This window comes from Scyliorhinus torazame, chromosome 11 (assembly GCF_047496885.1).
Source record: "Scyliorhinus torazame isolate Kashiwa2021f chromosome 11, sScyTor2.1, whole genome shotgun sequence".
Lineage (NCBI taxonomy): Eukaryota > Metazoa > Chordata > Chondrichthyes > Carcharhiniformes > Scyliorhinidae > Scyliorhinus > Scyliorhinus torazame.
The window spans coordinates 256214717-256233966 of NC_092717.1; the positions used below are offsets into that span (position 1 = coordinate 256214717).

A 19250-nucleotide genomic window follows, 5' to 3' on the forward strand; every position below is an offset into this window, starting at 1 on the left:
AAAGGGATGAATCCAGACACCTGGGGCGGGATTCTCTGAAAATGAGGCAATGTCCCCACGCCGGCGGGAAAACCGGCGACAATGACTCCGGCATCAACGGCCCCCTAAGATGAAGAATTCTCACCTTTCGTGGGGGCGAGGTGGTCGCCAGTGGGGTTGGCCCCGCTCCAGCCGGCGCCAAAGGGCCGGCGTGAATTCGCGCATGCGCGGGCCAGCCGGCGTATTTACGCGCATGCGCAGGCCAGCCGGTGTATTTACGCGCATGCACGGGCCAGCCGGTGTATTTACGCACATGCGCAGGCCAGCCGGTGTATTTACGCGCATGCGCAGGCCAGCTGGCGTATTTATGCGCATGCGCGGGCCAGCCGGTGTATTTACGCACATGCACGGGCCAGCCGGTGTATTTACGCACATGCGCAGGCCAGCCGGTGTATTTACGCGCATGCACGGGCCAGCCGGTGTATTTACGCACATGCGCGGGCCAGCCGGTGTATTTACGCACATGCGCAGGCCAGCCGGTGTATTTACGCGCATGCGCGGGCCAGCCGGTGTATTTACACGCATGCGCGGGCCAGCCGGTGTATTTACGCGCATGCGCGGGCCAGCCGGTGTATTTACGCGCATGCGCGGGGGTTCTCTTCTCCGCACCAGCCCCTGGGCAATATGGCGGAGCCCCACAGCGGCCCTGTGCGGAGGAAAGAAGGCCCCCCACGGATCCAGCCCCCCCGCAGATTGGTAGGCCCCGATCGCAGGCCAGGCCACCGTGAGGGCCCCCCGGGATCGGATCACCCCGCGCCCCCCCCTACCCTCCCCGAGGACCACCCCCACACACTCACCTGCCAGGTCCCACTGTGCGTGAGGAATTCACGCCGGTGGGACTGGGCAAAATGGACGGCTGCTTGGTCCATCGGGGCTGGGAGAATCCCCGGGGGGGCCACTGTCAACGGCCCCGACCAGCGTGGCAGGAATCTCACTGCTGCCCGGAAAATGGTGCCGGACAATAGGGCAGCTGGCATCGGGGCGGGATTCGCGCCTCTCCGCGGGGATTCTCCACCCCCCACGGCGGGTCAGAGAATCCCCGCCCTGAGGTTAGTCAGCCTCATCCTGCTGCTCGGTAAACATTCAGGGGCAATAGTAAGGGATAGAGTTCATGTCACTTCCCAAATGGTGGATTCTAAAAGTATTCATATGGATTTATTAAAGGCAAACTGAAAGTCTGATACTGAGGGATAGGATCTATTCACATTTGGAAGAAAATAGACTTATCAGTGATAGGCAGCATGGTTTTGTGCAGGGAAGGTCATGTCTTTCAAACCTAATAGAATTCTTTGAGGAAGTGACAACGTTAATTGATGAGGGAAGGGCTGTAGATGTCATATACATGGACTTCGGTAAGGCTTTTGATAAAGTTTCCCATGGCAGGTTGATGGAAAAAGTGAAGTTGTCTGGGGTTCAGGGTGTACTAGCTAGATGGATAAAGAACTGGCTGGGCAACAGGAGACAGAGAGTAGTGGTGGAAGGGAGTGTCTCAAAATGGAGAAAGGTGACTAGTGGTGTTCCACAGGGATCCGTGCTCGGACCACTGTTGTTTGTGATATACATAAATGATCTGGACGAAGGTATAGGTGGTCTGATTAGCAAGTTTGCAGATGATACTAAGATTGGTGGAGTTGCAGATAGCGGAGGAGGACTGTCAGAGAATACAGCAAAATATAGATAGATTGGAGTGTTGGGCAGAGAAATGGCAGATGGAGTTCAACCCAGGCAAATGCGAGGTGATGCATTTTGGAAGATCTAATTCAAGAGCGGACTATACGGTCAAAGGAAGAGTCCTGGGGAAAATTGATGTACAGAGAGATCTGGGAGTTCAGGTCCATTGTACCTTGAAGGTGGCAACGCAGGTCGATAGAGTGGTCAAGAAGGCATACGGCATGCTTGCCTTCATCGGACGGGGTATTGAGTACAAGAATCGGCAGGTCATCTAATAGTTGTATAGGACTTTGGTTAGGCCACATTTGGAATACTGCGTGCAGTTCTGGTCGCCACATTACCAGAAGGATGTGGATGCTTTAGAGAGGGTGCAGAAGAGATTTACCAGGGTGTTGCATGGTATGGAGGGTGCTAGCTATGAAGAAAGGTTGAGTAGATTAGGATTGTTTTCGTTGGAAAGACGGAGGTTGAGAGGGGACCTGATTGAGGTCTACAAAATTATGAGAAGTATGGACAGGGTGGATAGCAACAAGCTTTTTCCAAGAGTGGGGATGTCAATTGTCATGATATTCAGATAAACATCATGGTGCAAACACACACACTGATGGACAGATCAACGGACCAATCAACACACACGCAACATCACAGCCAATCACCAGTGAGAGCACACGCCGTGGATTCCAGCAGGAGACAACTCAGGGCACAGAGCTCACAGCGTGCCACTCAGACATACACCATATGGGACAGTACGGTAGCATTGTGGATAGCACAATTGCTTCACAGCTCCAGGGTCCCAGGTTCGATTCCGGCTTGGGTCACTGTCTGTGCGGAGTCTGCACATCCTCCCCGTGTCTGCGTGGGTTTCCTCCGGGTGCTCCGGTTTCCTCCCACTGTCCAAAGATGTGCAGGTTAGGTGGATTGGCCAATGATAAATTGCCCTTAGTGTCCAAAATTGCCCTTAGTGTTGGGTGGAGGTGTTGACCTTGGGTAGGGTGCTCTTTCCAAGAGCTGGTGCAGACTCGATGGGCCGAATGGCCTCCTTCTGCACTGTAAATTCTCTGATATGTGCTGAGTGCCTCTCTAAGACAGTGCTGGGGCTGGGTCCACAGGTTAACGGGTAAATTCCGAACCACAGTCATGAGTTTACAGATGTTGTTATGAAGAGTAATAAAACAGAGTTGTACCATCTATAGCCGTGTTGGTTCGTCTGTATAGCGGAACAGAGGGGACCTGATTGAGGTCTACAAAATTATGAGAGTTATGGACAGGGTGGATAGCAACAAGCTTTTTCCAAGAGTGGGGGTGTCAATTACAAGGGGTCACGATTTCAAGGTGAGAGGGGGAAAGTTTAAGGGAGATGTGCGTGGAAAGTTTTTTAGGCAGAGGGTGGTGGGTGCCTGGAACGCTTTGCCAGCGGAGGTGGTAGAGGCGGGCACGATAGCATCATTTAAGATGCATCTAGACAGATATATGAACGGGCGGGGAACAGAGGGAAGTAGATCCTTGGAAAATAGAAGACAGGTTTAGATAAAGGATCGGGATCGGCGCAGGCTGGGAGGGCCGAAGGGCCTGTTCCTGTGCTGTAATTTTCTTTGTTCTTTGATGCACTGACCCTGTGTGAACCGTCCAGGAATGTTGAACTTTCAATGGGAAATTTCCCCCGTTCCCTGGGACCCCGAGTTAGAGTCAGAGACTTTGGACAGTTCCTTTTTACCTAACAAGATTGTTACTCAGTAAATGTTCGACATGGGAGGCACGGTAGCACAGTGTTTAGCACTGCTGCTTCACAGCGCCAGGGTCCCAGGTTTGATTCCGGCTTGGGTGACTGTCTGTGCGGAGTCTGCACATCCTCCCCGTGTGTGTGTGGGTTTCCTCCGGGTGCTCCGGTTTCCTCCCACAGTCCAAAGATGTGCAGGTTAGGTGGATTGGCCGTGCTAAATTGACCGTAGTGTCCAAAAAAAGGTTGTGTGGGGTTACTGGGTTACGGAGATAGGGTGGAGGTGTGGGCTTGGGTAGGGTGCTCTTTCCAAGGACCGGTGCAGACTCGATGGGCCGAATGGCCTCCTTCTGCACTGTAAATTCTATGATTCTATGAAAAGTATTAGTCTAATTCTGCAGTAAATATAAAATAGACCCCACCCAGACTCTAAAATCTCTCCCCATTTCGATAATAAGTTGCCATTCTATTTTTCCAACCAAAAGGTATGACCCCACACTTATCCACGTTTAACACCATCTGCCACATTTTGGTCCACTCACCTAATCGATTTATTTTAAATTTATTTTTTCCACATTGAAACTTACTTTCCCACTTGTGTCATCTGTGAATTTGGCTATAGAACCTTCTATCCCTGAATCCAAGTCGTTAATATAGCATACAGATTGGTCAAGAAAAATAATAGGTCTGAGGATTGGGAGCAGTTTAGAATTCAGCAATGGAGGATCAAGGGATTGATTAAGAAGGGGAAAGTACAGTACGAAGGTCTTCACAAAAGAGGACACAGATATCAGAAATGTTGGAGAATGAAAGGTTTAGTGACAGGGAAGAACTGAGGGGGATCAATATTAGTAGAGAAATGGTGCTGGGAAAACTGATGGGATTGAAGGCGGATAAATCCCCAGGGCCTGAGAATCTGCATCCCAGAGTGCTTAAGGAGGTGGCTCTGGAAATAGTGGCTGCATTGGTGGTCATCTTCCGGGATTCTATAGACTCTGGAACTGTCCCTGCAGATTGGAGGGTAGCTCACATCACTCCGATATTCAAAAAGGGAGGTCGAGAGAAAGCAGGGAATTATAGACCAGTAAGCATAACATCGGTAGTGGGGAAAATGCTTGAATCCATTAACAAGGACTTTATAGCGGAACATTTGGAAAGCAGTGGCAGGATCAGTCAGAGTCAGTGTGGATTTATGAAGGGAAAATCATGCTTGACAAATCTGTTGGAATTCTTTGAAGATGTAATCAATGTGATATATTTGGACTTTCAGAAGGCGTTTGACAAAGTCCCGCATAAGAGATTATTCTGCAAGATTAAAGCGCATGGGATTGGGGGGAATGTATTGAGGTGGATAGAAAGCTGATTGGTAGACCGGAAACAAAGAGTAGAGATTAATGGGTCTTTTTCAGATTGGCAGGCAGTAACCAGGGGGGCACCACAGGGATCGGTGCTGGGACCCCAGCTATTCACAATATATATCCATGATTTGGATGAGGGAACAAAATGTAACATCTCAAAGTTTGCAGATGATACCAAGTTGGGTGGGAATGTGAACTGTGAAGAGGATGCAGGGATCCTACAGCATGATCAGGACAGGTTGGGCGAGTGGGCAAACCAATGGCAGATGCAGTTTAATTTGGATAAGTGTGAGGTTATTCACTTTGGAAGCAAAAACAGGAAGGCAGATTACTACCTGAATGGTTGTAAATTGGGAGAGGGGAGTGTGCAGCGGGACCTGGGTGTCCTTGTGCACCATTCGCTGAAGGTAAGCATGCAGGTGCAGCAGGCGGTAAAGAAGGCGAATGGTATGTTGGCCTTCATTGCGAGAGGATTCGAGTGTGGAAGCAGGGATGTGTTGCTGCAATTGTACAGGGCCTGGGTGAGGCCACACCTGGAGTATTGTGGGCAGTTTTGGTCTCCTTCTCTGAGGAAGGATGTTCTTGCTCTCGAGGGAGCGCAGCGAAGGTTTACCAGACTGATTCCTGGGATGGCGGGATGTCATATGAGGAGAGATTGACTAGGTTGGGATTGTTCTCGCTGGAGTTCAGAAGAATGAGGGGGATCTCATAGAGACTTATAAAATTCTAACAGGACTAGACAGGGTAGGTGCAGGGAAGATGTTCCCAATGATGGGTGTGTCCAGAACCAGGGGTCATAGTCTGAGGATTCAGGGTCAACCATTTCGGACAGAGATAAGGAGACATTTCTTCACCCAGAGTGGTGAGCCTGTGGAATTCATTACCACAGGAAGCAGTTGATGCTGAAACATTGAATATATAGAAGAGGCGGCTGGATATAGCACTTGGGGAGCCTCCGCGCAGACAGCGACCCAAGCCGGGAATTGAACCCGGGTCCCTCGTGCTGTGAGGCAGCAGTGCTAACCACTGTGCCACTTGGATGTCCAGCTTTGGCTATGGATGAGTCTGGCAATCGATACCTGAAGCACTAACTATTCAGTTCTGTTTGTGCTTTGATTTCTTACTGATCGGTGGAATTTTGTGGGACTAACGGGTTCCACAGTTTTATTCAGGATTTGCTGTTCCTGGTCCTTCAGGAATTATTGCCGCAGTCCCACCCTGCTCGGATTGATCAAGAGACTGAGTGACTTGGCTCAGCTTTCTGCTCTCGAATACGGCTGTGTTCTCATATTCAGGTTATAAATCTGTATATGAAACACAAACATACCAGTTTCCACACGGGGCTGGAATCCTGTCCCCTGGCTGATATTCCACAGTGCGGTTTGAACTAGGGAGGCCACATCGACAGTCCGACACTCTCACACAGTGAGAGTCCTGAAGCAACTGACCCCTGGGACACCGGCAACCTGCAGACAGACAGATAGAAACATTAGAAATGGGATCAGGCCATTCAGCCCCTTGAACCTGCTTCTGCAGAGTCACATCCTGGCCTACCATTTATGGGCTTGTAATGTACAAAGCAAAAGCGGGCAGCTCACAGAGGGTGGTTCAGGATGAGGAAAGTACATATTTCCAGTGTTTTGTAAGGGCCACGAAGAATCCAGCACGAGTTTTAAGGATACAAAGTAATAACATTTATTTACTATACCATATATACATAACAGTAGCAGCAACTTCCCTTGCTGCACACTCCTTCCTGCTGGTTCCTGAACTGGCCAGCTTTATTTATACTAGGAGTTTACTAGTGGTTTCTCCGCCCCCCTCATTGGGGAAGCTCATACTCCCACAGGATTGTGGGATAGTCATTAGTCCCCAGCCAATCGTCAGTAGGCAGGTTATAACATCCCTCCCCCCCAAAGTCCAAGGAATCCACCGAAGACCCTGGCGAAGGAGGGCGTCGGACTCGTTTGGCCGCAGGCCGGACACCATTTGCACGCGGCGCTGGATCAGGCGGCGTGTAACGAGACGGAGACCGGCGCTTCCGTGATGAACGGTGCGGTTGTACATCCACGGCCTGTGGACCCGAGGATTCCCCCTCTGATGCATCCTGTGTCTCCATCTCGGAGTCAGAGTCTGCTGCCTCCGTCATGTCAGCGTCTCTATCTCCATTCGGTTCCGTAACGACCTGTGCAGGCTTCGAGTGAGGCACCAGTGGAAGATTGTGAGGACTACCTTCCCTTGTCTCTGGTCTCTGCGGCTGTTGAAATGAGCTCCGGGGGCGGGGAATCTTTTGAGGGGATGGTCTTCTGGACCGAACGTGGTCTACATGTTTTCGCTGGAGACGACCCTGGGCTTGCACTTGGTAAGATATAGGGCCCGTTTGGCGAAAGATTACACCAGGAACCCATTGGGCACCACCAGCAAAATTCCGAACGAACACTGGGTCACCGGGCGCAAACTGCCGAATCGGACGATGCCGAGAAAATCCCTGTCCCTGCCGTTCTTGTGTGCGGCGTACTTTTGCGCCAATGTCCGGGAAAACCATACTAAGGCGGGTGCGAAGTCTCCGGCCCATTAGGAGTTCTGCGGGAGCTACCCCAGTCACTGCATGGGGGGTGGTCCTGTACGTAAACAAAAAGCGAGCCAGTCTCGTGTCCATTGATCCGGAAGACTGCTTCTTTAGGCCTCTTTTGAATGTCTGCACTGCGCGCTCTGCCAACCCATTTGAAGCCGGGTGGTAAGGGGCAGTGCGGATATGGCGGATGCCGTTCATCTTCGTGAACCTCGCAAACTCCTCACTCGTGAATGGAGTGCCGTTATCCGTGACCAGCACCTCAGGGAGGCCATGCGCACTAAACGATAAATGCATCTTTTCAATTGTTGCGCAGAACGTTGTCCCCTGCATCTTATGCACCTCTAGCCATTTGGACTGGGCGTCAATTAGTAGAAGGAACATGGATCCCTGAAAAGGGCCTGCGAAATCTGCATGCAAGCGTGCCCAAGGCCGCCCTGGCCATTCCCAGTGATGTAGGGGCGCGGCCGGCGGAAGCTTCTGATGCTCCTGGCAAATGGAGCAGTTTTGGGCCATCTTCTCAATGTCGGTGTCGAGGCCTGGCCACCAGACATAACTCCGGGCCAACATTTTCATCTTGGACACGCCTGGATGCCCATTGTACAAGTCTGTTAGTATCAGCTCCTGGCCTTTTTCCGGGACAATCACACGCGTCCCCCACAAGAGGATGCCGTCTTCCACGCTGAATTCTGACAGCTTGGAGGAAAATGCCCGCAACTCGCCTGGGAGCTGTCTATGCTGCCCACCATACAGGACTATGTGCCGAACCTTTGACAGGACTGGCTCCGTCTGGGTCCACTCACGGATCTGTGATGCCGTGACAGGCAAGGTGTCCATAAAATTTAGGGTTGCAACCACCTCACCGGTCATGGGGGTCGACATGGGGCCGGTCGATAAAGGCAATCGGCTCAGTGCGTCGGCGTTTGCTATCTGCGTACCTGGTTTGTGCTCCAGAGAATACTCGTATGCAGCAAGCAACAAAGCCCAGCGCTGGATCCGTGCAGAAGCAATGGGCGGTATTGGCTTATCCTCTCTGAAAAGTCCCAGCAGGGGCTTATGATCAGTCACGATAGTGAAATGGCGGCCGTACACGTACTGGTGGAAGCGTTTCACCGCAAAAACCACTGCCAGGCCCTCCTTCTCGATCTGCGCGTACTTTTTCTCCGCTGCAGTCAATGTGCGGGAGGCGAAAGCTATCGGTCGTTCGGCCCCGTTCTCCATCTTGTGGGACAGGACAGCCCCAATACCATACGGGGATGCATCACATGTGACGAGCAAAGGCTTTCCCGGATCATAGTGGGTTAGTAACCCAGATGACGACAATTGTTGCTTTACCCGCCGGAAAGCGGTTTCTTGCGGCTGACCCCAAACCCAGGTGTGATTTTTCTTTAGCAGAAGGTGCAAAGGGGCCAGCGTAGTTGCCAGATTGGGGAGGAACTTCCCGTAATAGTTTACGAGACCGAGAAAAGAACGAAGATGCGAAGTGTCAGTCGGGGCGGGGGCCTGTTGAATTGCACGCACCTTCTCTGCGACGGGGTGCAGACCTTCGCGGTCCATCCGATAACCTAGGTAGACTACTTCCTTTGCCTGAAATACGCACTTTGTGCGACGTAAACGGACTCCAGCCTCCGAAAGGCGTCTAAGGACAGCCTCCAGATTTTCCAAATGTTCCTGCTCCGACGTCCCTGTAATCAAAACGTCATCGAGGTAGACAGCAACACGTGGTAAACCTCTCAAAATGCCCTCCATAACACGTTGAAAAATTGCGCAGGCAGAGGATACTCCAAAGGGCAACCGTGTATATTCATACAGGCCCCGGTGTGTATTAATCGTTACATATGGTCGGGAGGCAGGGTCCAGCTCCAACTGCAGGTAGGCGTGACTCATATCTAATTTTGTGAACGAGAGTCCACCTGCAAGTTTCGCGTAGAGATCCTCTATGCGAGGCATTGGATATCGGTCGAGTCGGGAAACCGTATTCACTGTAAGTTTATAGTCGCCACACAAGCGAACTGTGGCATCTGGCTTCATTACAGGTACAATTGGTGCTGCCCAGTCAGCAAAATGGACGGGCCTGATAATACCCAAACTCTCCAAACGAGTGAGCTCCCCTTCTATCTTCTCGAGCAAGGCGTAAGGCACTGGGCGCGCCCGGAAATAGGAGCGTGGCTCCTGGTTCAACTTGGATACGGGCTACGGCCCCTTTTATTTTCCCCAAACCAGGCTGGAATACATCTGGGTATCGTCCTAGCACCTCAGTCAACCCTTCAGAAACTGTTTGGAGGATGTGCTGCCATTGCAACCGCAAATGGCGCAACCAGTCCCGACCCAACAGGCTGGGCCCATGGCCGCGCACTACGATAAGTGGGAAACGCCCCTCCTGGCGTCCATAGACAACAGGGGTCATTGTAGTTCCTGCAATGTCCAGTGGTTCCCCCGTGTAGGTGGCCAACCTGGCCTGTGAGTCGGTTAATATAAGGGTCTGCATACCCTGCTTGATGCGGTCGAATGTCCTCTGGGCGATCACGGAGACCGCTGCGCCAGTATCCAACTCCATCTCAAGCGGGTGGCCATTGACCCGTACTTTCACCTTAATGGGGGCCACACGGGGAGCTGCCACACAATGCAGCTGCAGGCAGTCGTCCTCCGTCTCCCCGTCCTCAGGAGTGGTCGCCGCAGGTTCATCCACATGGAAGGTACGGCCTCTGGGCTGGTCCCAGTTACGGCCCCTGGGCTGGTCCCAGTTTCGGTTGGAATGACGGCGCCTCTGGCGCCCCCAGGACTGCCGTCCGCGACGGGGTCGGCGCCTACAAGTCTGACACGGACATGTCTCCTCATCCATTGGCTCTGGAGAAGGCTCCCTTTGGGGAGGAATGTCCGACGGCCACTGGTGTCGGTCCGGACGTTGCCTCGCCCAAGGTACCGCAGGAGTGCGGGGGGACGTTTTCGGACGGAAGGGGTTGCGCCCCAAGGCATGCACTTCCATTCCCTGTAGCTCCTGTACTCCTCGCTCTGCGCTCTCTTGGGACAATACTATTTGAATGGCCTGTTGAAAAGTCAATGTTGGCTCCGCTAACAACTTTCTCTGGGTGGCCGCATTGTTAATACCGCAAACCAAACGGTCGCGTAACATTTCTGACAAGGTCTCACCATAGTCACAGTACTCCGCAATCCTGCATAGCCTGGATAGAAAATCGGAAAGGGATTCTCCAGGGGTCCTCTCAGCGGTATTAAACCGGTAACGCTGGACTATCGTGGACGGGGTTGGGTTAAAATGTTGCCCCACTATATTCACAAGTCCATCAAACGTTTTGGTGTCCGGCTCAGCTGGGTACGTAAGGCTCCTAATCACCCCAAACGTATGCGGGCCGCAGGCGTGAGCAATATGACCACCTGGCGCTCGTTTTCGGTGATATTGTTTGCCCGGAAATAGTAACGCATCCGTTGTGTGTACTGGTTCCAGCTTTCCAGCGCAGCATCAAAAACATCCAAACGTCCGTACAGAGGCATGGTGTAATAGAAAACAACTTCCAACCTGTATCCAACAAAAATCCAGGGACATGGCTTCAGCAGTGTAGACAGCTACTCACTTTTACCTTCGTCGCCAGTTTTGTGAGGGCCACGAAGAATCCAGCACGAGTTTTAAGGATACAAAGTAATAACATTTATTTACTATAACATATATACATAACAGTAGCAGTAACTTCCCTTGCTGCACACTCCTTCCTGCTGGTTCCAAACTGGCCAGCTTTATTTATATTAGGAGTTTACTAGTGGTTTCTCCGCCCCCCTCATTGGGGAAGCTCCTACTCCCACAGGATTGTGGGATAGTCATTAGTCCCCAGCCAATGGTAAGTAGGCAGGTTATAACACAGTGCAAAAGGACAGAAACAAAATTACTGTAATTCACAAGTTGTCAGGCAACAGGAGATTGCAGAGACTCCCAGAGTATCCTGTCTCCTGGAGCTGTGGTTCCAGCCTGTTTGGAATCTCAATCAGCCTGTTGTGCAGATTAACGTAGTTATCTGTGATGTGTTATGCAGGTCGGTTCGGTGTGGACTGCACTTGATGCAGTGATGCGAGAAACAGACATTGAACGATAGAACTAATATACATCTTTAACTGTGGGTCGACACTATACTGAACTGACTGCAGACCTTATACTAGCCTGACCAGACTTCCTCGCTACCGCATGGTGTTTGCACTGTGCTAGGTCGTGGACTCTGACTGTCTCAGTGGCTGGGTCCAGAGAGAGCGGGAAACCGAGTGCCCTCTGGCTTTATAGTGGTGGTGTCCTGTCTGGTGATTGGCTGCACTGTGTTGTGCTTACTGGTCATCCTGTGTGTCAATCACTGCCTGCCTGCATCTCATTATACACATGCGTGGATATTATGACAATCTGAAGATGCCATACCAGGTTTGCATATTCCCTGCAGACACTGCACGTGGTCCCACAGGTCGGTACAGGTCCTTGGACAGTGGTTGGCACATGACACAAACTCTTTCCCTCGGTCTTCACAGAGTTCTCCTGCAAATGGACAATATTTGGTAAATATACAGAGGAGCAGGAGGAGGCCGTTCAGCCCTTAGAACCTGCTCTGCCATTCATTGTGATCATGGCTGAATATCCAACTCACTAGCCTAATCCCGCTTTCCCCCCATATCCTATGATCCCCTTCGCTCCGAGTGCGATATCTAACTGCTTCCTGAAAACATACAGAGCTGGAGAATGGACTAAGTGTTGATGCCGGCGCAGGATTGGTGGAGTTCCAAGACAGCTAATCTGGCACCGCACCTGGACCAATTCACCGGCTGTTCAGGGGCGGCACCGACGCCACATGGAACACAATCGATTCCAATGAGACCTGGTGCCGGATTCGCCAGGGTTGGGAGTGGCACGAGAGAGGCTGACAAGCTGCAGCCACATATTAACACTCCAGTCCCACACACACTCATCCGGGCCAACAAGGTGGCACTGGTTGTGCTGGAGCGCGCCCACCCCGCTGGTGGGGCGGCTGGGGCCATGGGGGGCACACCTGTACGAGCCTGCTCTCCTATTCAATCAGATCACGGCTGATATCTTCCTGGTCTCAAATCCACCTCCCCAACCTGAACCCCATATCCCTTTAACCTGTTTCTTTATCAGAAATATATCCAACTCCTTTTTGAAACCATTTAGTGACTCAGATTCCACCACACTATGGGGCAGCGATTTGATTTGATTTGATTTATTGTCACATGTACCGAAGTACAGTGAAAAGTATTTTTCTGTGGCCAAGGGAACGTACACAGGGCGTACATAGACGACAAAAGAATAATCAACAGAGAACATTGACAATGGTATAGCGACAAATTGTGATTGGTTACAGTGCGGAACAAGGGCCAAACAAGAGCAGCAGAGGGCATCGTTGTGGTATTATAGGTATTACAGTACCTGATAGGCTAAAGCACCATTGGTGGAAACTGTTTGCTTTCTATTGGTTAAAATGTATGATTACTCCGCCCTGCTAGGCGAGGTATAAGAACCCGTGCTGCCCCAGCAGCCTTCATTCTGTACCTGAGCTGCTGGGGGAAACATCTAGCTTATTAAAGCCTTCGGTTGGACTACAACCTCGCTTTAGTGGTCATTGATCGTGCATCAATTTAAGAAGCTCGTTTTTTGGTCGGCTTATGCAGAAAGTAAGGAGGCATGGGATAGTGGGAAATTTGGCCAGTTAGATAACACACTGGCTAACCGATAGAAGTCAGAGAGTGGTGGTGGATGGCAAATATTCAGCCTGGATCCCAGTTACCAGTGGCGTACCGCAGGGATCCGTTCTGGGTCCTCTGCTGTTTGTGATTTTCATTAATGACTTGGATGAGGGAGTTGAAGGGTGGGTCAGTAAATTTGCAGACGATACGAAGATTGGTGGAGTTGTGGATAGGAAGGAGGTCTGTTGTCGGCTGCAAAGAGACATAGATAGGATGCAGAGCTGGGCTGAGAAGTGGCAGATGGAGTTTAACCCTGAAAAGTGTGAGGTTGTCCATTTTGGAAGGACAGATATGAATACGGAATACAGGGTTAACGGTAGAGTTCTTGGCATTGTGGAGGAGCCAGAGAGATCTTGGGGTCTATGTTCATACATCTTTGAAAGTTGCCACTCAAGTGGATAGAGCTGTGAAGAAGGCCTATGGTGTGCTCGCGTTCATTAACAGAGGGATTGAATTTAAGAGCCGTGAGGTGATGATGCAGCTGTACAAAACCTTGGTAAGGCCACATTTGGAGTACTGTGTACAGTTCTGGTCACCTCATTTTATGAAGGATGTGGAAACTTTGGAAAAGGTGCAAAGAAGATTTACCAGGATGTTGCCTGGAATAGAAATGAAATGAAATGAAAATCGCTTATTGTCACGAGTTGGCTTCAAATGAAGTTACTGTGAAAAGGCCCTAGTCGCCACATTCTGGCGCCTGTTCGGGGAGGCTGGTTTCGGGAATTGAACTGTGCTGCTGGCCAGCATTGGTCTGCTTTCAAAGCCAGCGATTTAGAAAGGTTGAGGGTGCTAGGCCTTTTCTCATTAGAACGGAGAAGGATGAGGGGCGACTTGATAGAGGTTTATAAGATGATCAGGGGAATAGATAGAGTAGACAGTCAGAGACTTTTTCCCCGGGTGGAACAAACCATTACAAGGGGACATAAATTTAAGGTGAAAGGTGGAAGATATAGGAGGGATATCAGAGGTAGGTTCTTTACCCAGAGAGTAGTGGGGGCATGGAATGCACTGCCTGTGGAAGTAGTTGAGTCGGAAACATTAGGGACCTTCAAGCAGCGATTGGATAGGTACATGGATTACGGTAGAATGATATAGTGTAGATTAATTTGTTCTTAAGGGCAGCACGGTAGCATTGTGGATAGCACACTTGCTTCACAGCTCCAGGGTCCCAGGTTCGATTCCGGCTTGGGTCACTGTCTGTGCGGAGTCTGCACATCCTCCCCGTGTCTGCGTGGGTTTCCTCCGGGTGCTCCGGTTTCCTCCCACAGTCCAAAGATGTGCAGGTTAGGTGAATTGGCCAATGATAAATTGCCCTTAATGTCCAAAATTGCCCTTAGTGTTGGGTGGGGTTACTGGGTTATGGGGATAGGGTGGAGGTGTTGACCTTGGGTAGGGTGCTCTTTCCAAGAGCTGGTGCAGACTCAAAGGGCCGAATGGCCTCCTTCTGCACTGTAAATTCAATGATAATCTATGATTAATCTAGGACAAAGGTTCGGCACAACATCGTGGGCCGAAGGGCCTGTTCTGTGCTGTATTTTCTATGTTCGACTATCCCTAATCAAGCAGTGTCTTTCCAGATGCTCAGAAATCCTATCCTTCAGTACCCTTTCCATTACTTTGCCTACCACCGAAGTAAGACTAACTGGCCTGTAATTCCCAGGGTTATCCCTAGTCCCTTTTTTGAACAGGGGCACGACATTCGCCACTCTCCAATCCCCTGGTACCACCCCTGTTGACAGTGAGGACGAAAAGATCATTGCCAACGGCTCTGCAATTTCATCTCTTGCTTCCCATAGAATCCTTGGATATATCCCGTCAGGCCCGGGGGACTTGTCTATCCTCAAGTTTTTCAAAATGCCCAACACATCTTCCTTCCTAACAAGTATTTCCTCGAGCTTACCAATCTGTTTCACACTGTCCTCTCCAACAATATCGCCCCTCTCATTTGTAAATACAGAAGAAAAGTACTCGTTCAAGACCTCTCCTATCTCTTCAGACTCAATACACAATCTCCCGCTACTGTCCTTGATCGGACCTACCCTCGCTCTAGTCATTCTCATATTTCTCACATATGTGTAAAAGGCTTTGGGGTTTTCCTTGATCCTACCTGCCAAAGATTGTTCATGCCCTCTCTTAGCTCTCCTAATCCCTTTCTTCAGTTCCCTCCTGGCTATCTTGTATCCCTCCAATGCCCTGTCTGAACCTTGTTTCCTCAGCCTTACATAAGTCTCCTTAACAAGACATTCAACCTCTCTTGTCAACCATGGTTCCCTCACTCGACCATCTCTTCCCTGCCTGACAGGGACATACATATCAAGGACACGTAGCACCTGTTCCTTGAACAAGTTCCACATTTCACTTGTGTCCTTCCCTGACAGCCTATGTTCCCAACTTATGCACTTCAATTCTTGTCTGATAACATTGTATTTACCCTTCCCCCAATTGTAAACCTTGCCCTGTTGCACGCACCTATCCCTCTCCATTACTAAAGTGAAAGTCACAGAATTGTGGTCACTATCTCCAAAATGCTCCCCCACTAACAAATCTATCACTTGCCCTGGTTCATTACCCAGTACTAAATCCAATATTGCCCCTCCTCTGGTCGGACAATCTACATACTGTGTTAGTACCTCACCCATTTCCTCTGGCTCAACACATAGATTCCCCCACTGTCCTTAAGTGGTCCAATCCTTTCCCTGGCCATCATCTTGCTTTTTACATGTGAATAAAAAGCTCTGGGATTCGCTTTAATCCTACTTGCCAAAGACTTTTCATGACCCCTCCTAATTTCCCGCTTCAGTACCTTCGTACTTTCTTGATACTCCTCAAGGGTTTTGACTGTCCCCACCCTTCTTGACCGTACAAAAGTCTCCTTTTTCCTTTTTGACGAGATTCACAATATCCTTCATTATAAGACCATAAGACATAGGAGCAGAATTTGGCCACTCGGCCCATCGAGTCTGCTCCGCCATTCAATCATGGCTGATATTTTTCTCATCCCCATTCTCCTGCCTTCTCCCCATAACCCCTGATCCCCTTATTGATCAAGAACCTATCTATCTCTGTCTGAAAGACACTCAGTGATTTGGCCTCCACAGCCTTCTGCGGCAAAGAGTTCCACAGATTCACCCCCCTCTGGCTGAAGAAATTCCTCCTCATCTCTGTTTTAAAGGATTGTCCCTTTAGTCTGAGATGGCGTCCTCTGGTTCTAGTTTTTCCTGCAAGTGGAAACATCCTCTCCACGTCCACTCTATCCAGGCCTTGCAGTATCTTGTACGTTTCAATAAGATCCCCCCCTCATCCTTCTAAACTCCAACGAGTACAGACCCAGAGTCCTCAATCGTTCCCCATACGACAAGTTCTTCATTCCAGGGATCATTCTTGTGAACCTCCTCTGGACCCTTTCCAAGGCCAGCACATCCTTCCTTTGATACGGGGCCCAAAACTGCTCACAATACTCCAAATGGGGTCTGACCAGAGCCTTATACAGCCTCAGAAGTACATCCCTGGTCTTGTATTCTAGCCCTCTTGACATGAATGCTAACATTGCATTTGCCTTCCTAACTGCCAACTGAACCTGCACGTTAGCCTTAAGAGAATCGTGAACAAGGACTCCCAAGTCCCTTTGTGCTTCTGATTTGCTAAACATCACAGGTGTTCATGGACATCTTTAACCTGTCCCTACTCCACTCCGAGGTCCCCACCTGCTTCAAGAAGACCACCATCATACTGGTGCCAAAGAAGAACCAGGCAACTTGCCTCAATGACTACCATCCACTCCACTCCCCATGCACGCCACTCCCCACGCACGCCACTCCCCACGCACGCCACTCCCCACGCACGCCACTCCCCACGCACGCCACTCCCCACGCACGCTCATTCCAGCCAAGAAGAAGCCACTCTGAGGAGCTGCTCCGAGGTTTGTCAATGCAGGGCTGGAGACCCTGTTGGGTGTTGTGGAGGAGAGGGGGCCCACCCTGTTCCCCGGGATGGGGAGGAGGATGTAGTCCGTGCTGAGACATTCTCGTCCCGGGGGATACTCCGACCCCACGACCCATCCCCTGGCTGCCCCCAACTACTTCCTCCAGCCCTGACAGACACCGCCAACCCCTCCCCCTTTAGGAACATGACTAAACCCGTTTCATTTTCCGATTAACATGTGAACCTTGCCATCAGTAATTCCGGCTGGTGGAGCATTGCGGGATTCCCGGAGAATGTCGGGTCGGCCCATTAATGACATGCCAATTGCCTTTACTGTACAGCTTGCATTCCCACATTGGCGTGCATCATGGAATGCAGTCACCCCGCTGCTGAGGCAGCATTCCGTCAGGCACCAGCCTCGATATTCAACTGACGCGCTATTCTCCAACCAATCGCAATTCTGGAGTCACTGGCCGGAGAATCCTGCCGATAGTATTCTGGGATGTATTAACAGGGACACAGAGTACAGCAGCGAGGAGGTTATACTGAATTTATACAGACACTAGTTAGACCTCAGCTGGAATATTGTGCACAGTTCTGGGAGCCACACTATCGGAAGGATGTGAACACATTGGAGAGAGTGGGGAAGAGGTTCACAGGAATGGTTCCGGGATGAGAAACTCCAGTCATGAGGATAGATTGGGGGGGTTGGGAATGTTCTCCTGGGAGAGAAGAAGACTGAGAGGAGATTTGATCGAGATGTTCAAAATCATGAGGGGTCTGGACAGAGACGGGGAGAAACTGTCCCTGCTTGTGAAAGGATCGAGAACACGAGGGACACAGATTTGAAGTGATTTGAAACAGAAGAAAATGTGATTGGACAAAAATCTTTTCACCCAGCGAGCAGTTTGTGCCTGGAATGCACGGCCTGGAAGTGTGGCGGAGGCAGTTCAGTCGTAGACATATGGACAATAGGAGCAGGAGGAGGCCATTCGGCCCTTCGAGTCTGCTCCGTTATTCATTCTGATCATGGCTGATCATCAAGTTCAATACCCTGATCCCGCCTTCCCCCCATATCCCTCGACCCCTTTTGCCCCAAGAGCTGTATCGAATTCCTTCTTGAAATTACTCGTTTTGCCTCAACTACTTTCTGTGGGAGTGAATTCCACAGATTCCCCACTCTCTGGGTGAAGAAATTACTCCTCACCTCAGTCCTACAAGGTTTACCCCTTATCCTCTGGTCTGAGGCAACAGAAGAGCTCCTACGTGACTGCTTGGAGACAGTGGACTGGTCCATATTTAAGAACTCAGTGACCAATCTAAAAGAGTATGCCACCATCGTCACAGATTTCAGCAGCAAATGAGTAGATGATTGCGTGCTAAAGAAAGCAGTACATACGTTCCCCGACCGGAAACCATGGCTCAATCACGTGATTGACTCCCTGCTGAAGGTCAGGTCGAAGGAGTTCAAGATAGGCGCCCCTGACCTATACAATAAATCCAGGTTCAACCTTCAAAAGCCATCCGGGATGGCAAGAGAGAATATCAAACCAAGCAAGAGTCACAGACAGACTCTTGGCAGTTGTGGCAAGGACTAAACAACATAACGGGCTACAAAGCGAAGCCGAACAGTATCTCTGGCAGCAGCGCACCCCTCTCCGATGAACTCAATGCATTCTATGCTCGGTTCAAGCAGGTAACCAACAATCCACTGACGAGTGCCCCAGCTGCCCATAGTTCGCCCATACCCACCATCACTTCACCCATACCCACCATCACAGCTTCCGAAGTCACATCGGCCTTCCTGAAAGTGAACCCTCGGAAGGCGACGGGTCTGGATGGGATCCCTGGTCGTGCACTCAGAGCCTGCACGGACCAGCTGGCAGATGTGCTCGTGGACATCTTCAATCTGCCCCTACTCCACTCCGAGGTCCCCCCTGCTTCAAGAAGACCACCATCATACTGGTGCTAAAGAAGAACCAGGCAACGTGCCTCAATGACTATCATCCTGTGGCCTTGACATCGATTGTAATGAAGTGCTTCGAGAGGTTGGTCATGAGACACATCAACTCCATACTCCCAGAACGCCTTGATCCACTGCAATTTGCCTACCGCCGCAACCGGTCCACAGCAGACGCCATCTCCCTGGCTCTACACTATCACGACCAACAAGGACTCCTACGTCAGACTCTTATTTATTGACTACAGCTCCGCTTTCAAC

At 50.6% G+C, this 19250-nt stretch overlaps 1 protein-coding gene across 1 annotated transcript in view; it reads right to left on the reverse strand.

Moving 5' to 3' along the window:
• The window catches only part of sspo (SCO-spondin), a 1206999-nt gene that overhangs the window by 113514 nt on the left and 1074235 nt on the right, over positions 1 to 19250 (reverse strand). The window contains 2 exon segments of the mRNA XM_072468611.1: positions 6113 to 6251; positions 11772 to 11885. Coding sequence (XP_072324712.1) covers positions 6113 to 6251; positions 11772 to 11885 — 253 coding nt within the window.